A 19,968-nucleotide genomic window follows, 5' to 3' on the forward strand; every position below is an offset into this window, starting at 1 on the left:
AATGTCTTGCAGAGGGACTCCCAGGACCCCCCTTGTTCATTTGCATGTAAGAGGACGTGCATCCCAGAGCGCTCCTGCTGATCCGTAATGATTTTGCCTGGAAACAATGTCCCAAACTGAACAAACACTCCACTCTTGATAGTGCGAGTACATAAAGATTGGCAGCACGATATGAGCAAGGCACTGGAGGAAGAAACCATCTGACTGGGGAGCCGCACACAAAATAGGATTTGCCGAAGTCCGCAGCCACCAGAATCAAAATGGCGCGGGCCTGAGACAAAGAGAGGGCCTGAGTAGATAAGGAAACTGAGCTAGATTCGCAAGACCAGAGCCCACGGACATGGATTGAAGAGCTGGCGCTGTCTATTCACAGCTGGGAACTTGTGTGAGGACAGAACCCCAAACACTGTGAGGCCGCGGGCTGAGCGGCTAGCCTCGGAACGAGGGAGCCAGTGGTAGCACAGGAGATGGAGGGTGCCCGCCGGATAGATGAACGAATGGAGTGCTGGAGGAGCATTCTGGCGCAGGGGCTGTGAGCAGAAGCAGAGGCAGTGGCATTCAGGCGGCACTGAAATAGAGTGAAAGGAGCCGGGCCCGAACGCGGAACATTATAATAGAACAAACGTTCCAAACTGAACAGCGTGAAGTGAAACAGACGCGCGGCGAATATACACAGCTGCCGGCCGATTGAAGACGGCTGGGGAAGCCCTCTCGCACGCAGCACACTAACTCTGCTACATAATAGCCACAAGAAGCAGATCGGATGGAGCGCAACAGTAGGTAACTGATGTGTGGCACCTCCCGAAAACACTAAGCGACCTGGATAGGAAAACAGCTGGACGCCTCGCACTGAATGGTGTGTGAGGGGGGGTAAACAAAAAACAAAATACCAAAAAACCAACTGCCCAGTGAGCAATTTAACCTCGGCTTGTATTGCCTGTCAGACAGAGTCAGCACAGGGGCAGGCACACACTCGTGCTGGGGCAAGCAGGCTGACATCACACTCTCCATGGCAGGTGAAGTAACTTGGGGGAGACTGGTGGAAGAGCACACAGGGCAGTGAAGGAAGCGCACGAAGGGCATTGCAGCCCACAAAGCCAGGACATAAGGGAAAGGCTGCACTGGAACTGGCCCCCTACCCCTCTGCTGAAGAAGCAGCTCAGGTGGGAGGGGACCCAACATAAAGCACCAGAGCGGAGAGAAGACCAGATAAACTGCACAGGGTGCTAGGTGGACTTGAAGCAGCCACAACGAATAGGGCCTAATAGAATAGCCTCGGAACGAGGTGGGACAACTATTGTGTCACGGAACATCTGGATGGGCGCCCGTGCCCGCTGGACCCTGGCGATATCCCCCATCATGAACTGAGGGCCACATGAGCCGAGATCGGAAGGGGAGGCACAGAAACCGGCCCTGGTAGCGCCTGAGGAAACCCTCTTGGGTGTGAATAACTGTACGCACTGGATAACGGTAACCCGGACGCTTTGCACAGAACCCCGATGATATTCTGCATGGCAGAGGAGCACCTCCGAGCGCAATCGCGTGTGAACTGAATAATACGAAGGTGCTGCCCAGCACAGGTGTCCCAGTACCGCCCAAATAACAGGGAAGGAGGGTGTGAATGGACTTGTTGATCACTGCTGATTGACTAGGGTATGCCACGAAGGAGGCTGGCGGAGCTTTTGAGGTTCTGAGGCCCCCATGCTTGGGTAAGGTCCTGGATATCGGAACGGAGCGTGCACCCCCACCCCCTACTTGTGTGAGCATAAGAGATGGGCGGACCCACAACATACGGCTGCTGCGTCATGTCTAATAAGCCTCTAAAACAAAAAGTGAAGCAACCTACGCTGGATGAATTTGCCAGAACACCGCTGGGCCCGGAAAGTGTCAGAAGCAAAGACAAGCTCCCCGCAGGTGGCATGGCCGCCGCGGGTACGAATCAGGAGGTCCTGGCTGCGATTGCGGACTTGAAAGCAGACTTGAAAGCGGCCTGGGAGGCCAAGCTCGAATTAGTTGTGGTTGAATTGAAATCAGTGTTGGACCTTAAGGTCGGGGAAGTGCAGGAGGAGGTGAATCTACTCCGACAGGATGTAAGGTCCTTGTCGGAGCGCACAGAGAGCCTGGAGAAGGAAGGGAGTTCGAATACAGTGGACTGCGCATCACACAAGTCGGATCTACATGCCCTGGTGCAAAAAGTGGGCAACCTGGAGAGTAGGGCGGAGGAAGCGGAAGGACGCGCCCGAAGGAACAACATTAGCATTGTGGGTATACCGGAGGGAACAGAGGGCCACAACCCCACGGAGTTTGTCGAAAACATGTTGCTACAGGAGATAACCGGAGGAGCTCTGTCTCAAGGATTTGCTGTGGAACGAGCACATAGGGCTCTGACGAGGAGGCCGCCGCCAGGCAATCCGCCTAGGCCAGTTATCGCCAAGATCCTTAACTATCGGGACCAGGAGAGAATTCTGGAACATTTTCGTAAAGGTGGAACTATTAAGCGAGGGGAGGCCAACATAACAGCCTACCCGGACTATACCCTGATGGTGCAGCAGAGCCGAATGAACTTCGGGGCTGTTAAGAGGAGACTGAGGGAAGCGGGCCAGAAATACATGCTACTTTACCCGGCGAAATTGAAGGTTTTTTTATAAAAACAGAACTTTGTTTTTTGAGACTCCGGAGGATTCCATGGGATGGCTTGATACGCAGGGTTGCCCCCAGGAGCCTGACATCGAGGTGGGAGAAGGAGGCGGACGAGATAAGTAAAATGTAATGGGAGCACTGGAAGATGGTGCGGCTTAAGACTATGGGACTTGACTATAGGTATTGATGTGGCCTGTTAGTAGACAGGACCAGAGTAGAATAGATAATGTATTGTGTGCACGGTGACTGTTGCTTTATTAAGGAGCCTTGTGGGGCTAGTCCTCACACCCCCATTTAGCATTATTAGTTAAGTGGCCATTAGGGCGACTTCACTCTACTGAGCTCTGTGCGTATCGGACAGGGCTAGATGTGAGGGTGCCTGAGATCCAGGGATGGAGCTGGGCAACAGTTGGGGAGGGAGTTGTTGGGGAAGGGATGGGTGAGGGGAGGGGAGGGAGGGAGGTGGGGAGTTGGATGTGTATATAGTTTTTAGCATGTGTTTTTTTTGGTTAAAGGGAGTTGGAATTTGGGAACAAGCCTATGTAGACGAGTAGAGACCTCGGAGTCGGACTGCGCCTGTGGGAGGCAGAAAGGCACTTGGAGAAGTCATGGGGGACCTTAGAATAATATTGTGGAATGTGAGGGGGCTAAACAGTTATTTGAAAAGGAATAAGGTTATGCTCTACCTGCGTAGACAAAAAATAGACATTGCATTGCTACAGGAGACTCATCTGACACGTGAGAAAGCGGATATGATTGCTAAGAGGTGGAAGGGAGTGATGGTGAGCTCATCCTATTCTGCCTATGCCAGGGTGTGCTTATTTGGGTGGCGCCGCACGTCCCATTCCAACGGTTACAAGAGGTGGCGGAGGCAGATGGGAGGATGGTCATTCTGAGAGGGCTGGTGGAAAATAGGGAAATAAGCATAGTAAATACATATGCCCCGAACCAGAACACAGCGGCATACATCAGGACGTTGTGTACTAACGTGAGCAAGTGCGTGGGGAGTGCTGTAATTTGGGGGGGGGAGATCTCAACTGCGTACTTGACACAAGGGTAGATAGGTCGGATGGGAAGATGGATAGACCTGCTCCTGCGGCCAAGGCACTGCAGGCATTGTTGAATGATTTTGGGCTAGTGGATGCATGGAGAGCGTGCCACCCCTTAGAGAGGTAATACTCTCATTATTCTGCACCGCAGCAGCTGCACACAAGGCTAGATTATTTCTTTACTACATCTGAAGTGGCAGCAGAGTTGGTACAAATAGAATATAAAGCAAGGGTTCTTTCGGACCACTCGCCCCTGATTCTCACTTGGCGATATAGCCCTCTGAGAGCGAGGATTCCGACGTGGCGCCTGCGAGCTGAGGCATTGAAAGACCCCCTCTTCAGAGAGGGCATGAGGGAGGAGATTGCAAATTTTTTGGAGGAGAATACAAGTAGCGTAGATTTGGCGGGAACACTGTGGGAAGCCTTCAAAGTTGTGATGAGAGGGGCAGCTATTGCAAGATCTAAAGGGTTACAAGGTGGCATTCTGGCTGACCTACGGGAGACGGAAGAGAGACTAGAGGAGGCTTTAAGGGGTGAAGACGACACCAAAGAGAAATTAGAGTTGGTACTCGGGCTGCAGCAGAAATGTGCGGAGCACTGGGACAGATTGTGTAACCTGAATTATAGAAAATATGTAGAGAGGCAGCACGCGGGGGGGGATAAACCAGGTCGACTCTTAGCATGGTTATATAAGAGTGATAATCCCAGAGTTACGATCAGGACCATTACAAGGGAGGATGGTAGTGTAGCGGATACTCAAGAGGAAGTCAACCAAGTGTTTGTAGACTATTATAAGATGTTATATGCAGACCAGGGGGAAAACTGCCGAGACACGATAATGGAGACATTGGAGGATATTGGGTTGCCCAAGATAAGCGAGGAGGAGAGAGAAGAGCTGGACGCACCAATCACCCTGGAGGAACTGGGGGAGGTAGTGAGACAGTTACCCACTAGCAAGATGCCAGGGACGGACGGACTCCCGAGTGAATTTTATAAAATATATGCGGAAGAGATTCTCCCTCCGCTGCTGGAAATGTTGAATGAAGCATTTGAGACGGGAAATCTGCCAGAGTCATTGAGGGAAGCGATTATAATACCGCTACCCAAACCCAATAAGCCTGGGCACAGCTGTAGCTCGTATCGCCCCTTGTCGATGCTTAATCAAGATGGTAAAATACTGACGGCTGTATTGGCAAAAAGGTTGAAGAGGGTAATTGGTAGATTAATGCACCCTGATCAGACGGGATATGTCCCAAACATGAATATTTTGAATAATCACAGGCCACCCCGGCGAATCATTGAAGGTAGTAGCGAACATACCGGGGAAATGGCGATAGTGTCCCTGGACGCAATAAAGGCCTTTGATTCGGTTAAGTGGCCGTGGTTGTTGGCGACCCTAGAAGGGTATGGGCTGGGGCCAGGATATGTACGGTGGGCGCAAATATTGTATAAGGAGCCGCTGGCCAGGGTTAAGACAGGATCGGTGATATCGGAAAGGTGGCAGCAGGTCGAGGCACCAGACAGGGTTGTCCGTGGTCCCCAATGCTCTATATACTGGCCCTGGAACCTCTAGCGACATACCTAAGACAACAGTATGATACAATAGGCATTGAGGTGAAGGGGGAAAAACATCTGATTTCTCTATATGCAGATGACATGTTGCTGTACTTGAGGCACCCGGAAGAAAATCTTCAATATATCCTGGAGGTAACGGATAGATATGCGGGTCTTTCTGGTATAGCAGTGAACCCCCAGAAGTCAAGCATGTTCCAGTTGGGCAGGTATACGGGGATCCCGGCGGAGAGGTTACCTGTATTGCCAGTGCCGTGGGCGGTTGGTACGTTACGATATTTAGGGATAGACATCTACCACACTGTGGAAGAAGAGCATAGGCACACCACTGAGGTGGCGTTGGGAAAAATTGAGAACTGCATGCGGTTTTGGGTGAGGTTGCCCTTAGCTATGATGGGGAGGGCAGCGATGCTCAAGATGGTGGTCCTGCCTAGACTCCTGCACTATTTTGCGAACATTCCATATCTGATACCTAAGAAGTTCTTCACCAAACTGAACAGTATGTGTAGGTATTTTTTGTGGCATGGCACACGGAACAGAGTGGCATTATGGAAGCTACAGAACTTCCACGATAGAGGAGGGATAAAATTACCCAACTATGAGGTGTATTATGTGGCAAGCCAACTGCAGTATGTCGCTAAATGGCTTTCTGATGAAGAAACCTCTGAATCCAGGTTGTTTGGGTAGGATTGCACACCTTTTTATTTGAATGAAAGAAATGATGTGGGTACCCAGAGCAGAATTGAAAGGGCGTCCTGCAATGATGTTGCTCGGGTGGCAGGTGTGGCGTAGAGCGTGCAAGATGTTGGAAAATGCAACTCCATGCTCTCTGCAGATACCACTGGTTACCTTGACGGGGGCGGATGCACAGCTAAGGAAGATAATTAGGAACCACTGGGAGCCGGTGGGGCTTGCAACCATGGGAGATATTTGGCAGGAGGGCTCAATCGTTGCCTTTGAGGAGTTGCGGGATGTGTCTGGGTTGCATCCGGGTCAGTACATTACATACCATAGACTGGTGCAAAGAGCTAAGGGAATGTGGCCTGAAACCGTGCTAGAGGGAGAGCCAGATGCCATAGTGGATATGATCTACGACATAGCGGAAGGGGGGCATGAGATATCTATATTATATGAGATGTTGATGCTCAAAGTGGGGAAAGAGATCACCCAGCTGAGATTGGATTGGGAAACGGAAGTGGGGACCCCGATGGAAGACAGGATGTGGGAACGGGTGCAGGGGAATCATAAGAAGGTGTCTAGAAATGCTAGGTTAAAACAGATACAACTGTATATCACGCATAGGGCATATGACACCCCAGAGGATATTGAGGTTTGCGAATGTAGGTCGGCAGGCATGCCCCAAGTGTGATGAGGAGAATGCGGGCATGGTACACATGTTCTGGTCGTGCCCGGTCATTGCACGCTTTTGGAGGGAGGTGGAACGTAAACTGGCAGAGAAGGAGGTCAAGATTGTAGTGGACACGGTGTGGGCCTGTTTGTTAGGGGTGTTCCCAAGATCTAAGAAACTAAAACATGTGAGCAAACTGAAAGACTTAGCATATGTGCTGGCAAAGAGAAGAATAGCCATGGGATGGAAGACTTGTCATGGACCAAGGGTGGAGGTGTGGTGGAAGGACTTGCAGAAATGGGCGGAGGCAGAAACTATGGTATGGCAGGAGGCAAGCAATGTTGGGGGATTGGAGGGAACGGAGTCCCTGATGGCCTGGAAATCACTAATAGCGGAACTGTTTGGGTCAATTCCGGACCCAGATGAATCCACGGAGAAGGAGCATCTGCCACGGGATGCAGATACGGAAAGTGAAGATGGTTAGGCTCGGACCGGGGGGAGGGGCGGGGGAAGCAGTGCATTGATGTAAAATGTACAGTGGTTCTGATGACATATGCTCTGCTTGTTTTGTTTGTATTGTTTTGTTGGATTTAATAAAACATTTTTTAAAAAATAAATAAATAAATAAATAAACATTAAATGGAGACAGGGAAAGTGTGAGGAAGCACACTTTATAGCAGAAATCTTGAAACAACCCATCCACCCTCGCAGTCTCTCGAGCAAGAAAGTCGAGCTGGTAATAAAAGAGTGTCTGGAAACCCAAGTTGCCACTTGGCAGACATCTCGCAGGGCAGGCCCCACTCTGAAGAGCATATGCTGCCTGCTCCCTTCTTGAATGGGCAGCAACAACTTCCGTGACCTTCTTGTTGCCTTAGTCATGTTTGGATGTAAAGGACTTTCCAAAGTTAAATAAACGAACAAAGAGTTGACTGTCCACTCTAAAAAGGTTTGTCCTGAAAACAAAACCTTTGGAACCGTTCTTCCATCTTAGATGGCTGTGTGGGAGGAAAGATTAACAGGAGCTGAATCTTTTGCTGCAGATGAAAAAGCTACGCTACTTTTACAAATAAAGAGGGATTTGCCCACAAGGTCAGTTTCTTGGAAAAGACGAAGAAAGAAGATGCAGCTTGCAACACCAATAACCTGCCAGCGGATGTCAATGCAATCAGTCAAGCCGCATTAAAATAGAGGGCAAAATGTGGCATTAAAACGGATCAGTACCCTTACCATGGAGTTAACTTGCACCAGCAACAAGCATAGATGAACTTAGTAAAAGGGCACTTAGTGGCACGTATCACACCCAGAACCTCAGCAGGATTATCCCAGTCCTGGTAATCTTAACCTCTCAGTAGTGAGGCATGTAGGAACAGCATCATGGCATTGGGGTGAAATATTATGCCGAAATAAATACTATGCCGAAAGCCTGTGTCAGAATATCTTCCTTTCATGGGATCTTCCAAGCAGGACACAGCAGCAAGACCACAGTTACGTTCTGCTTCAAATTCCTAAGCACCAGAGGAATCAGAGGGAACAGAGGAAATGCAATGCTAACTCCCAGGTAATCACTTGTGCATTCATCAGCCCCCCCCCCTCAAGTGAACTTTATGGAGAAGACAATCTTCTGCACTTCTTGTTCACGCTGGAAGCAAACAGGTCAATCTGGGGAAGCCCCTGCATTGAGAAGATCTGCTTTGTGATCCGTCTGCTCTCGCTATAGCCATAAATCTGTTCTCGGTCTTCTTCTGCCTTCGTTAAGTGCACTGGTGCCTCTGATGGGGTATCCTACAACCCTTGCTGCTTCCCTTCTTTCTTCATTCTGGATAGATTCTCTGCCGACTTGCAATAGCTGACCTCAGTATTGGACATCTGCATGGGTGTTACCTCACTCGCTGAGCCTCACAACGTCAGCCTTTCAGCATCAGCTTCTATCACATACCTTTCAGCAGCATCCGAGGTATTCTGAATGCCACCCCTTCCTCCAGACAACCTTCTCCATACTGGAGAGGGGACCACAAATGTGTGCACTTCTGTGAACGCAGTTCCTTAAGTGCAATTTTCATTCAGCTGCAACCACAAAGCAGAAGATAAAAGAATTTAGCCAGAATCTGATGAAGCTATAACTTCCCTTCGAAACACACACAGTGTTCAGGGGCACATAACTCCAGTAATCAACGCTGCAAACTATTCTACCACCACTATGAATAAGGCATGTCAATGGAGTTGGGTATAGAACTCCTTGGAATACTGTGATGTAAGCTTCAATTACTCCCAACGAAAGGCTGCACAAAGTGCAATATCATGCTGCCACATGTGACTTCAAAATAAAAAAAACATGAGCAACTTGATTCTTTTATTTAAGGATGTAATCACCCACTCCAAATTGAACTTTAAGGTTGCATCGTTTCATTCATTTTCTCTTGTTTACCCGATACGAGGCTTGAACTACATCTCCCAGCGGCATTTGCATCGCACACTTGCCGACGTCATCATTTGTAAACCGCAGGCCTCAACTGATGTGTCAGCGTGAAGCGTGTTTTTGCCTGTTCTGGCCGAGTTCTGTCGTTCGGTGGTAGGCGCTTCTCGTTTGGTCTCAGATCGCTTTTAGGACTTAATCCTACTGAATTTACATTTTTTTTATTGGTAAGATTTGCTGCCTTACCCATTGGGCTACAATTATGTATGCTAGACATAGAACATTGTATTCCAGAGATTCTCTCATGGCCCTTAATAATGAAGGAGGCTCTATAACATTAAAGAGCTTGAATAAGATCCGAGAAAATAAGCTGGAGGGCTCTTGGGTGGATTATACCTATACTGCTACCGTTTTCACGCAGATCAGATTAAAGCTGCCTTGGTTAACGCTCGATCTGCTGTCTCTCATGCAACAGAGTTCCATGATCTAATTGAACAACATAAGCTTGATTTCCTTTTTGTTACCGAAAAACGTGGTAAGCTTACTGCGCTGTGTGAGACCAGAGCTGGCCCCCGCCCTTGTGCACATCCATCGCCACTAACCTGCCTGTGCTCCCTCGACCCCCACCCCGCCAGGTCATAACTCACTGGGCCCAAGCCCCTCTACTCTTTCATACGGATACACATCTGACCCCTCCTAGTGACCAGAAGAGGACACCCACTATAGTCCTAATCGCATGCCCCAATATATCCTCTATAGAAACAACAAATGTCCATTCGTATCATGAGGCATCAGGTAGATCAAACCCCCCCAAGACGGGCACCTGGGCCTGGGGCACTGTGTTTTATGGGGGCCTGGGTGCAGAGGGTAGAATGCCCATATACCTGTCAGTGAACCCTGAAAGTACCCCCATTCATGCTAAACTTTTATGCGTGTCATTTGTCTCATGACCTCAAATCGTGTTATTGCAGTTTAGGCAGTCAGGGAATGTATCACTTTGCCAACCCAACCTTCACCCCACTGAGATGAGCCCAGCTGACCCACGTGCTGCGGGAGTGACACCCAAGCAACTGCCAATCCAACATGGTCATCACCTATAGCTACATAATGAACTAATGTCTCTTACCAATTGTATTGCAGAATTGTGTACTTATGGCGTGGCGTCACTAGAGACACGACTTCACACACAATTTCACTTTATAATGTGCTGCCCATGTAATGTTTGGCAGAGTGCTCTCGCAGCAGCAGAGTTCTCTGTGTGCACAACTTATTTTATATAAACTTTGTTCTACTTGCAATCTATCTCCTGGTCTCATTCCCCAGCAAGGTGTGTCCATTATTTGGATTTTTGGGTATCGTGTTGGGGAGTGGGCGCCTTCACCTGGTCTAGAGCACCTATCTGCGCCTAAATGCAGTTAATTCTGTCGGGTGCGCATTATTGATAACTCAAACTTCACAATTCAAATTAACCATCCTTAAATGCACATTGGGGAGTCCAGGATTACTTTGTGTCCTATGTACCATGCACAGGCCATTCAAGAACCTCCAGGGTACCTCAATGCGGCTCTCTCTCGTTATGCATCAGCTGAGATCCCGCATTTGGCCAATATGTTGACAATGTTCAGAAAGAAAAGCAATCCATGAAAAGACATACGAATGTCCTACAGAGTACAGGAACCAAACTCTGGAACACTCATTTCATCACTGAGAACTCAGCCAAACGATATGCTGTGGAGAAGACACCTGAAAATCTAACTTTTCAAGCAAGATTTGAAATGATGACTGGAATCACAGGAAACTTACCTGACGCCAATTGTCCTTGGATCTACTGTTTCGTTTTCACATTCCTTTTTGCCAACTTTGACGATTCACAGGAACTCATTGCTTCTCCCCAGAGGGGAACACTTCTCTGTGAAGCTAGGGAGGTGAGCCCTTAAGGGGTGGCGGTCAGCGGTGCCTCACCAGGAGACTCCCCTTTTGGGGACAGAGACTCTCCTGGAGAGGTATCTATAACATCTAAGAAACAAAACCTTCTTTCCAAACCAGTCACTATTTGCTACTGTAATGGCGGGGAACCCGGGTGGAGGAAGGGGCACAAATTGAATGAAGATTACCAAAGGACCAATCCTACTCGTCCCAGTTTCAGTAAATGTTGGAAGATTAACTAAGATTACCAAGGGACTAATCATATTTGTCCCTATAACCGAGAAGGGGGTGAAGTTAACAAAGGTTATCAAGGGACCAATAACATTTGTGCCAGTACCCGAGAAGGGGATGCAGTTAAAAAAGATTACCAGGGGACCAATCGTATACGTCCCAATACCAGGGAATAGAGTGAAATTAACAAGAGATGGTCAAAGGACCAATCATGCTTGTCCCAGTCCAAGTGAATGGTGTAACGATAACAAAGGCTACCAAGGGAGAACCCAAACTCATCCCAGTGCCAGTCAACGTTGGGAAGAGAAATTAAACTATCAAATTGGCAGTGTTGCGAGGTATACAATATATGAAACGCTGAGAGGGAGAAGTAGATGGGGGTCAATTTTTCACAGATACTGGAAGAATTGTACGTGAAACAAAACCAACAGTGCAGGGGAAAGTCTCAAGTATTTCAACAGTTGATAAAGAACAATTGGTTTGGAGGATAGCCAAGACCAGGATCAGTGGCTACGGAAGCTCGGAATTGAACAAGGAACTGTGCCTGAAGTGGGAAAGGGGAAGCCCCGGAGGGACAAGAGCCCCTTTGAAGAATTAAAGGAACTTGTTCACAGAATCGCCAAAAGCCATCCCAAGAAAGACTAGCTGAGGCTATAGAAGCCTGACTATGAAAATGTAGTCATTTTCCGGGACCCTGTTTTTCTTTGAGTCTTATTGAATAGTGCTAGGGACAGAATAGGATTGTTTGGGGCGGAGGACAGTTTATTACTTTGGGGACACTCTCACCGATGATGGGCACCCTAATTAGAATTGCGTTAGGTAGGGCAAACACCATACTATTAGGGATACACAAGCCTTTTTCTTCATTATTTAAATAAAATTGATATTTAAAATGCCACCAGTGACCGCGTCCCCTACTTATGACTGTGAGAAACCTAAAGGTGTCTCACCTGCTAGTCCCCGGCGATCTGTCATCCAGGTGGCCAGGACATGGCCATCGCTATTGGATTCAGTTCCTGGGGATGGACCAGTGCGGGAGGATCATCTGGATGGGGGGTCCTCGAGGAGTGGAAGTGGGACACCGATGGGTGAGACGCGGTACCCCCTCCTTATAACACCTTTTCCCCATCCTACCCCGTAGGATATTCAGAAGCTCTACTCACCTCCTTTTCCGACACAAATAAAAAAGCCAAAGCAGGGAGAAGCGCTTGCCGTCGTGGTGCCCTCCTTGACAAGACAAGAAACTTCAACAGTTCAGCACAGCCAGTGAGTCGGAGAAGACTGATAGTAAACCAAACTGTGCTGGGCCCAAGGTTGCACACGGTAACATTGTTGAACAAAGAACTTGTGTATGAACTTTAAAGAAACCCTAGTACAAGTTCCAGAAGTAGAGTAGTCCAGCACCACGGGGGCACTCATTTGAAGGACTCTGACTGGAGCCCTTTTTGGGTTGTGTTGTTTTTGAAACTACGAGAACCAAGAGGCCCTTGGAAAGCCGATGCAAGAGCTCAAAGTGGGTATACAAGGTCGTGTAAAACCCATTGTACAATCGAACGTCTTTGACCCATAACCAAGAGTAAAGCAAAGAGAAGTAAATACCACATTGTGTAAAGCGAAGTGAGCTGTGTAACTGGCAAGTGTGAACCCGGCTGAGGGATGCCTGCAGAACGGGGTGAAGTATGATAACCCTGTGAACATTGTGTTGACAAGAGTGAACCCAGCTGAGAGATGTCCACAGTGAAAGATTGTTTAAAAAGACATTGAGACTTGTGAATCCAACAAGTGGAATGCTCTGAGTAAAAGGCTGCAGTGAACCCGACTGAGGGAGGCTAACACAGAGAACAAGGACCGAAGCCCAACTGAGGGGCGCCAAGAAGAAAGCTAAGGGAGGTGAATCCAATACTGTGATAAAACAAAGGGAAGGCTAAGAGGAGTGAACCCCACCTTGTGATAAAACCCAAGTGAACTGTATTGTTTGGCAAATGTGAACCCGACTGAGGGATGCCTGCGAATTAGGATGAACAGTAACACATCCATGAACATTTGGTAAAAAATATGAACCCCACTGAGGGATGTCTGCAGTGAGTGGTTGGCTATAGTGAACCCGATAGGAGGGAGGCCCACGTTGCAAGAAGGATCAGAGCCCGGTTGAGGGGATCCAAGGGTGAAGAGAAATCGCCCAACGTGAAGACTTATTGAAGATACTTTTTTTGTTTGTTGTTTATGGTCCATCCGGCATTCTCAGGCAAGAGACTTTGTAGCAAAGAGACTTGGCCCCAGAAGATCCTGGTACCGTTGGAAGGAACTAGAACCTCGTGCTGGCGGGGCCCATGAGTGTGCTGCGCTCAGAGGTCCCGCCTTGTCCCGTGCTAAAAATGTGGGCAAGGGAAACCCCAGCCATACCATCCTGACTTATTATTTGGTGAACACTTGTTTCTTTTCTGGTGAACATTATCCCACACTATTCTGTAACTTAGGGGTAAGGACTGGAATTAGGAATTTTAGTATATGCCCTTTTTATTTGACAAGACGCCACTAGGACTGCCTTATTATTATTTGATGGTCGTAGCTTGCTCCCATCTTAGATTTAGGTTTAGATTAGGTGTTTTTCTCACCCATTTATACAGTTTAATAAACACTCTTGAACTGTGATCACTTGTGTCTGTCTTTACTGTTGCCACCATGAGTTCCTTACAAGACCTACAAGTGATGTTGTGTTGTAGCCTACAACACAACATCACTATCCTCAAAAAGCAAACATGAAACTACAAGATTATTACATCACCCATGGCTCACAGGGATGTTGCACTTTCCGACCCTTTGTGTTGTGCAGAATAGTAATTTCACCCACGACACACACATTTCAAACTGTATAAACGCACTCTAAGTGCATCAAAAAGGGCGATGAATGGACGACCAATAGAAGTGTAGTGTATGAATAAAAGGGAGAAGTCATAGATGTAAAGTATAACATGCTAAAGTTACAGTATGGATTCAAATTAGACTGAACCTAAAAAGCAACAGATTGAACTTACCAAGAGTTTTACCAGCAAAAAGGGCCATCGAACTCTGAAGCCTGTCTGGTCGGAGAGCCTGGACAACAAGGACCTTGAAATAAAACAAATAGTGTTGAAAGAGTATAACGCAAGTACCTTTCTCCTTCCATTTCACAGTCAAACACGCCTCACTTTAATTATAGTGGGCATTGAATACATTGGTAAACAACCTGCCGTGCGCCTATTTTTGAATAGTGATCGACTTGGTCATTTTGCTTAGTACATTTATTTTTCAGAACTGTACAAACTTAAGTTTGTTGGGAAGCATCTATGAAATGAAGAAGCCAATTCTATGAACGTTAACACAACTAGGTGACAGAGGTGTCTAGCAGTTATACATCACAAATGTTTGCACTGTGATTGGAGATTATAATTCAGAATACCCACATACCTGACGTATGAAGAAATGAAGTAGAAACCTTTTCAAATGGTGCAAGCTTAGTGTAGCAAACTCAAGGACAAGGGAACCTTACATCGTACAGAATGACAGCAAGAGGGAGTACGTACAAGGGATTAAGCACAACCAATGTCCATCTCACTTGTCAAGCCTACTGCAACTTTATTACACCCCGAAAGAGAAAATCCATATCCAGTAAATGAAGGTATGAAAGGGGGTCATTTAGATAAGTGGGCAAGGACTGGTTATGCAATATAATCCACCCTAAGGAGATTTTTGTTAATCATACCAACAACAGGGACACATTCATTTTGCAAGCAGGGGAGATCACAAGTGACATCAACATGTTTCTTCTGAGACCAGAGCATCAGATACGTATTCAAGATTTTAGGCATTCCAATTAAGCAAAAATAACAAATGTCAATATTCAATTTGGGAACAGTACACCAGCTTGTTGTCCATTCTGAAAAGGATACCCTTCATCTGCTGAGGTAGACACACTGAAAAGCTGGATGAAAAGAAGGTCAGATATGCTCATGGAATGGGGCTGGAGATAATAAAGTAATAGTGCATCTCTGCACCCACTCTCCCCCCACTCTCCATCCCCAAACCCCCACACCCTCCACGTCCTTCACTTTTCCCAGCTGGATACCCATTCATAGTGAAGAGCTGTGTGCGACAGGGTGGTCAGTCATAATTTCGACAGTAAAAATGTCGACAGTCAAAATTTCGAAAAATAAATGTCGAAAAAAATAATGTCGACAAACAATGTCGACATTTTTTCAATATTTTTTCGAAATTTTCTATTTATTGTATAAATATATATATATATATATATAACTAAAATGTGTTGAGTATGAGGGGTGAGAGGGTGGTGGGGGATGTGGGGGGGTGGCAGGGGGTGTTGGGTGAGGGGGGTTGGGGGGGGACACCCCCATAGTAAATGATACTCTTTTTATTTATTTAATTATTGAATAAATAAATAAATAAATATATAATTACTATGTGTTGAGAATGAGGGGTGAGAGGGTGGTGGGGGGGGTGTTGGGTGAGGTGTTGATAGTTCTAATTGACATTTTTCTGTCGACATTTTTTTTTCTAAAAAATGACTTTTTACATTATATGTATAGGATGTTGACATTATTGTTTTCTACATTTTTTTTCGACATTTTTGTTTGTCGACATTTTTTTTTCGACATTATGACTATAAACCGTGCGACAGAGTGCAAACATATGCTTTTCTGAGATATTCTACCAACACCCTAAGCACTAGCCCTGCAGTGGCTCATGTAATTCAAAGGTCACGCGTGTATTCCTTGACCAGCGTGGAACACAAAGTGACAGCACGTAGAGGTGGCTTTTTTAATCTCCTGCACCTCTGATTAAAAAAATAATAATTGTGTACCTTAGTCAGCCTGGTGACAACTTAAGCATTCAAAATAAGCTATGCCCTGTTGTGTGCTGGTGGCTACTATGTTACACAATTATACAGCCTCTACAATTTGGTATCATACACGTGTCAGCTCTAAGCAGGGCTCAGTTATGACAGGGCAATGTGCACTGACCACCTGGCCTGGAGGTCTCTAAACCTGGCATGTGGGACAATAGCCAGGAAGCTGCCTCTCTTATCCTTCTACTGGAAGGATAACACCTTTTTTTAGGGCATATGAACCGTCCAGTAGTAGTTCTTGGAGTTTATTCGTCAAAGGCACAACTGACATAAAGCCATACTCACACTAGAGTGATGAAAACTGGAGTCCCTTTGAAGTCAGCAGACTTGGGAGAGGGAAGAGCTAGAGTAGCCATAGAAGAGAGGGAGGCTGAGAGAGGGGTTCCACCATCCTGGCTTATATGAGGGCTTGCAAAATGAAATGTCCTCTCACCCATTTTCTGCAAAGCAAGGCACTCTGGGAGTGATGCCAGAAGACAAAGGTCATATACAACAGGTTTCCTTTGGACCGATCCCCTGCAACATGTTGCCCTTGAAAGGAGGGGAACCCCCCTATTCCTTTGATTCATCTTTAGACTCTCAAGACAAGAATCATTCACTGGACCACTGTTGGGAACACAGCCTACTCGAAAATCCTCTGTCAGAACGGTGAAGGCAGAAGGCATCCAAGGCAGAGGCAGGCTCTGTCCCCTAACCATCCCCACGGAACAGTGGGGGTGAACTGCTGTGGAACAAGGCCTCTTTGCTGGTGGTAACCATGATACTGCTAACTAAGGTGGCAGCCAACTTCCAGGTGTGTAAGTGCAGCAACCCAGTAGACTCGAAGGAGCTGGAACCATGTTTCATCACATTGAGAAACCTTCAGGCTAGTGTGACTGTACTCAATGTTCGTTGAGCCACCAGAGAACCCTAGGTCCTACATTTGTCACTCTACAATCGTTGAACTGCATAGCTGCCTCTTTGAGCTCTCTCAACGCCTTCTCATACCAGTGAGGAGCAAGCTTCTGCGATTCAAGCACCGTCTCTGCTGTGGTAGCATCCAACTTGCTACATCCCAACGTTGACTCGATCCCACAGAACCATCATCTCAGCCAAACTTGAAAGCAGACTATACCTGATGGAAGCCATAGTTTTCCCACGCTGCCTCAATCCAATGGAAGCAACCCTTTGACCCGACTCGACCCACCTGCCGACTAAAGCTGTTAGGATGCATCGACTCGCTTCGAGCACTGACTTGACCCACAAAGAGCCTTCTCTCAAAGCCATCCCAATGCTGGGTCGCCACAGCATCAATGCGACTCACATGAGTAGACATAGGCTCGACTGTAGGAAAGCACATAGAACCCTGGCACAATGCTGTCGAAGACCCAAGAAAAGAACTATGGTATGTTGGAGAGGCCCTTGTCCCCCTGCTGCTAACCCCAAGGATCTCATCCCAAGAGTGCCTTCCGACTACTGCGGCAGTAGCCATAACACGCCCCACACAGTCAGCCCAGATTCAAGTATTTGGCAAGAAGCATTTCTGCCATCGTGGACCTGGGCTTCATATGATTCTCTCACCTCACCCTTGGGGAGGTGACCTGCTGCTCCACTCACTGCAGACGCATGGCCAAAAGAAAATTTGGCAAAAGAACAGGATGTGTTAATTGCTATGAGGTTGAGATTGCAGAGGCAAAAAAGCTCTTCCCCCATGCGTCTAATCTCTTACTTTCTCTGTCTGGTGGCAGAGAACGGAAAGTAGACATTTGCAAGTTGGCGGTTGCGGCCTGCACCACCAAGCTTTCACGGGAGAGGCATGGGAGGATAGAATGGATGGCTAGAAGGAGCCGGGTGTTGTTTCCTTGCCAGCTGTTTAATGCAGAGTCGGAGGCAGGTTTCTCCCAGGCACTAGGGCCTCAACTGCTGCTCTGAAAGGTAGTAAGGTCTCCCTTTTTAGGCACTTTATTCAGGGTAAAAGTTTGTACTGAACCTTTGGCCTGGATGGAGCTGAAAACTCTACGTTGTATGCTATTTTGGCCAGCAATCGTTGGGAAGAGGTCTGCAGTCTTCCCGTAGTTGGTTCTGGTAGAATGTCCATTCCCATGGAAGTACCGAGGCCACTGGCATCTTGAAGTTCTGAAGCCAACAACCCCTCTACTTCACCATAGAACTCCTCTATGAAGTCTCTCACTTCTCTATAGCACAGGTGCTCCATATAAAGGGAATGAGGTCCCCTTCCTCATCAGAGATTTGACCCATCTTTTGCATAAAGGCGTCAGAGTCCTTCTGGGTGGAGGACTGTGTTAAGCAGAAACCTGTGCACTTCCCCTCTGCGACCACTGCAAAAGATTAAAGACTACAGGTGTTTGGCAGTAAACCCACTTGGTAGCAGTCTGTACCACACAGATTCACTTGGTAGCTGTGGCTGAGCAGTCAGACTTCCCTCAAGAAGAGTTAGGCAGTATACAGAGTATTCACAATAGGTCAAGAGCACACAATAGAACAAGTAAACACTGACCAGGGATTGGTGTAAAAGAGATATAATTATTTATTTAAAACCACATCTAGAAAAACACACAGGCACTAATAGTAAGCAATTCAAAAACACGGTCACTAAAAGATATACACTCCCTTAAAAGAATATTAGACAAGTCTTAAGTAAAGCCCCACTTATTTTCAGACAGCGTTTTAAAAAGGGAGAGAAAAGCAGAGAACAAATTGAAACAGATCCCAATACTTTTACCAGAACATAAAAAGAGAGGAAGGCAAAGTAACCCTGTGAATTCAGAGTCAGTAGGCCGGATCCGCTTTAAGAGGATCGAAACGAAATGTGTCCAAGGTCACACGGTTGCAGTGCACAAGAGTCTTGTAATGGTTCAAAAAGGAGTTGGACCAAATAAAGGGACCAGTTAGAGGGTCAAGGCGGCCAGCCCAGTCCGGAAAGTTAAGGAGTTATTATTACCTTGTAGAAATCTTTAGAAAGGGAGGCCTGGCGGACACGGTACCTTAAAGTGGTGAGAACACTCCAGCGGGGGCAGTTGTTCCTGGCAGCGGGTGCAAGTCGGTGCTTCGTCCGGGGGAAGAGAGGATCTCGTCGTGGAGGAAGACAGGAGTCCGTTGCTGCCAGGGAAGAAACCAGCCGCGAAGTTTCTCAGGTACAAGGAGCGGTCCGTTGATTCGCGGTTCAGTGGTGAGTGGCTATCCGGCCGCCGGGGTGCTTGGCACAGGCAGTTCTACCACAAACCGGGCTGGGGTGCGAAGAAAGAAAGGTAAACTGGTTGTGCTCACCAGTCAGGGGAAGAAGCCTCTCCAGCCGGGAGATCTTCTCTGTCATCGGGAAGTGGTGAGTCGGTTCTGCAGGGCTCCACCGGTGGTGTCGTCGTGGTAGGTCGGCTCAGCTTCTCCCTCGTCGGATTCTCAGCTCCGGTGGCGACTTCTCAAGTTCCAGTCCCCAAAGCCCTGCTTTTATGCAGCATACCCCCATTCACTCAGCCTAGCTGTCAATCAAACATGCTAAGTGGTGAGCCGGCCGGCTCACCACTTGGGCCAATCACACAAGAGTGCGACTTGAGTTACCAAGGTAACTCAGTCCAGGGTGCCTAAACCCCCTCCCACACCCCCTGTGGTACCCAGACAGAGTGGCACCACTTTTGGAGGCTTCTGTGGAGAAGCCCGCCAAAAAGTGGAACAAAGGGCTCGACTTGGGTTGGAGTCACAGAAGAGAACACAAACGCCATTTTTGAATCGAGTCTTGGCAAAAAATACCAACCGGAGAATTAATTTTAATTAAATAAACCGGCGGTATGTTCGAGGCTATGAGAATTAAATAATTAAAGTTGGTAGCCTCGAGCAATGGGAAAATCCCATAGGGAAATATTCGCGGTCGAATATAAAAAGTAGTTTCCAC

The 19,968-nt window shown here is 47.4% G+C and overlaps 1 protein-coding gene across 3 annotated transcripts in view; it reads right to left on the reverse strand.

Moving 5' to 3' along the window:
* Window positions 1-19,968, reverse strand: part of DYNC2H1 (dynein cytoplasmic 2 heavy chain 1) — a 3,314,293-nt gene that overhangs the window by 485,495 nt on the left and 2,808,830 nt on the right. For all 3 annotated transcript variants that reach the window (XM_069639013.1, XM_069639012.1, XM_069639011.1), the window contains one exon: window positions 14,215-14,287. In XM_069639013.1, coding sequence (XP_069495114.1) covers window positions 14,215-14,287 — 73 coding nt within the window. The remainder of the gene's footprint in view (window positions 1-14,214; window positions 14,288-19,968) is intronic.

Source organism: Ambystoma mexicanum, chromosome 7q (genome assembly GCF_040938575.1).
Source record: "Ambystoma mexicanum isolate Mex_15411 chromosome 7q, UKY_AmexF1_1, whole genome shotgun sequence".
NCBI lineage: Eukaryota > Metazoa > Chordata > Amphibia > Caudata > Ambystomatidae > Ambystoma > Ambystoma mexicanum.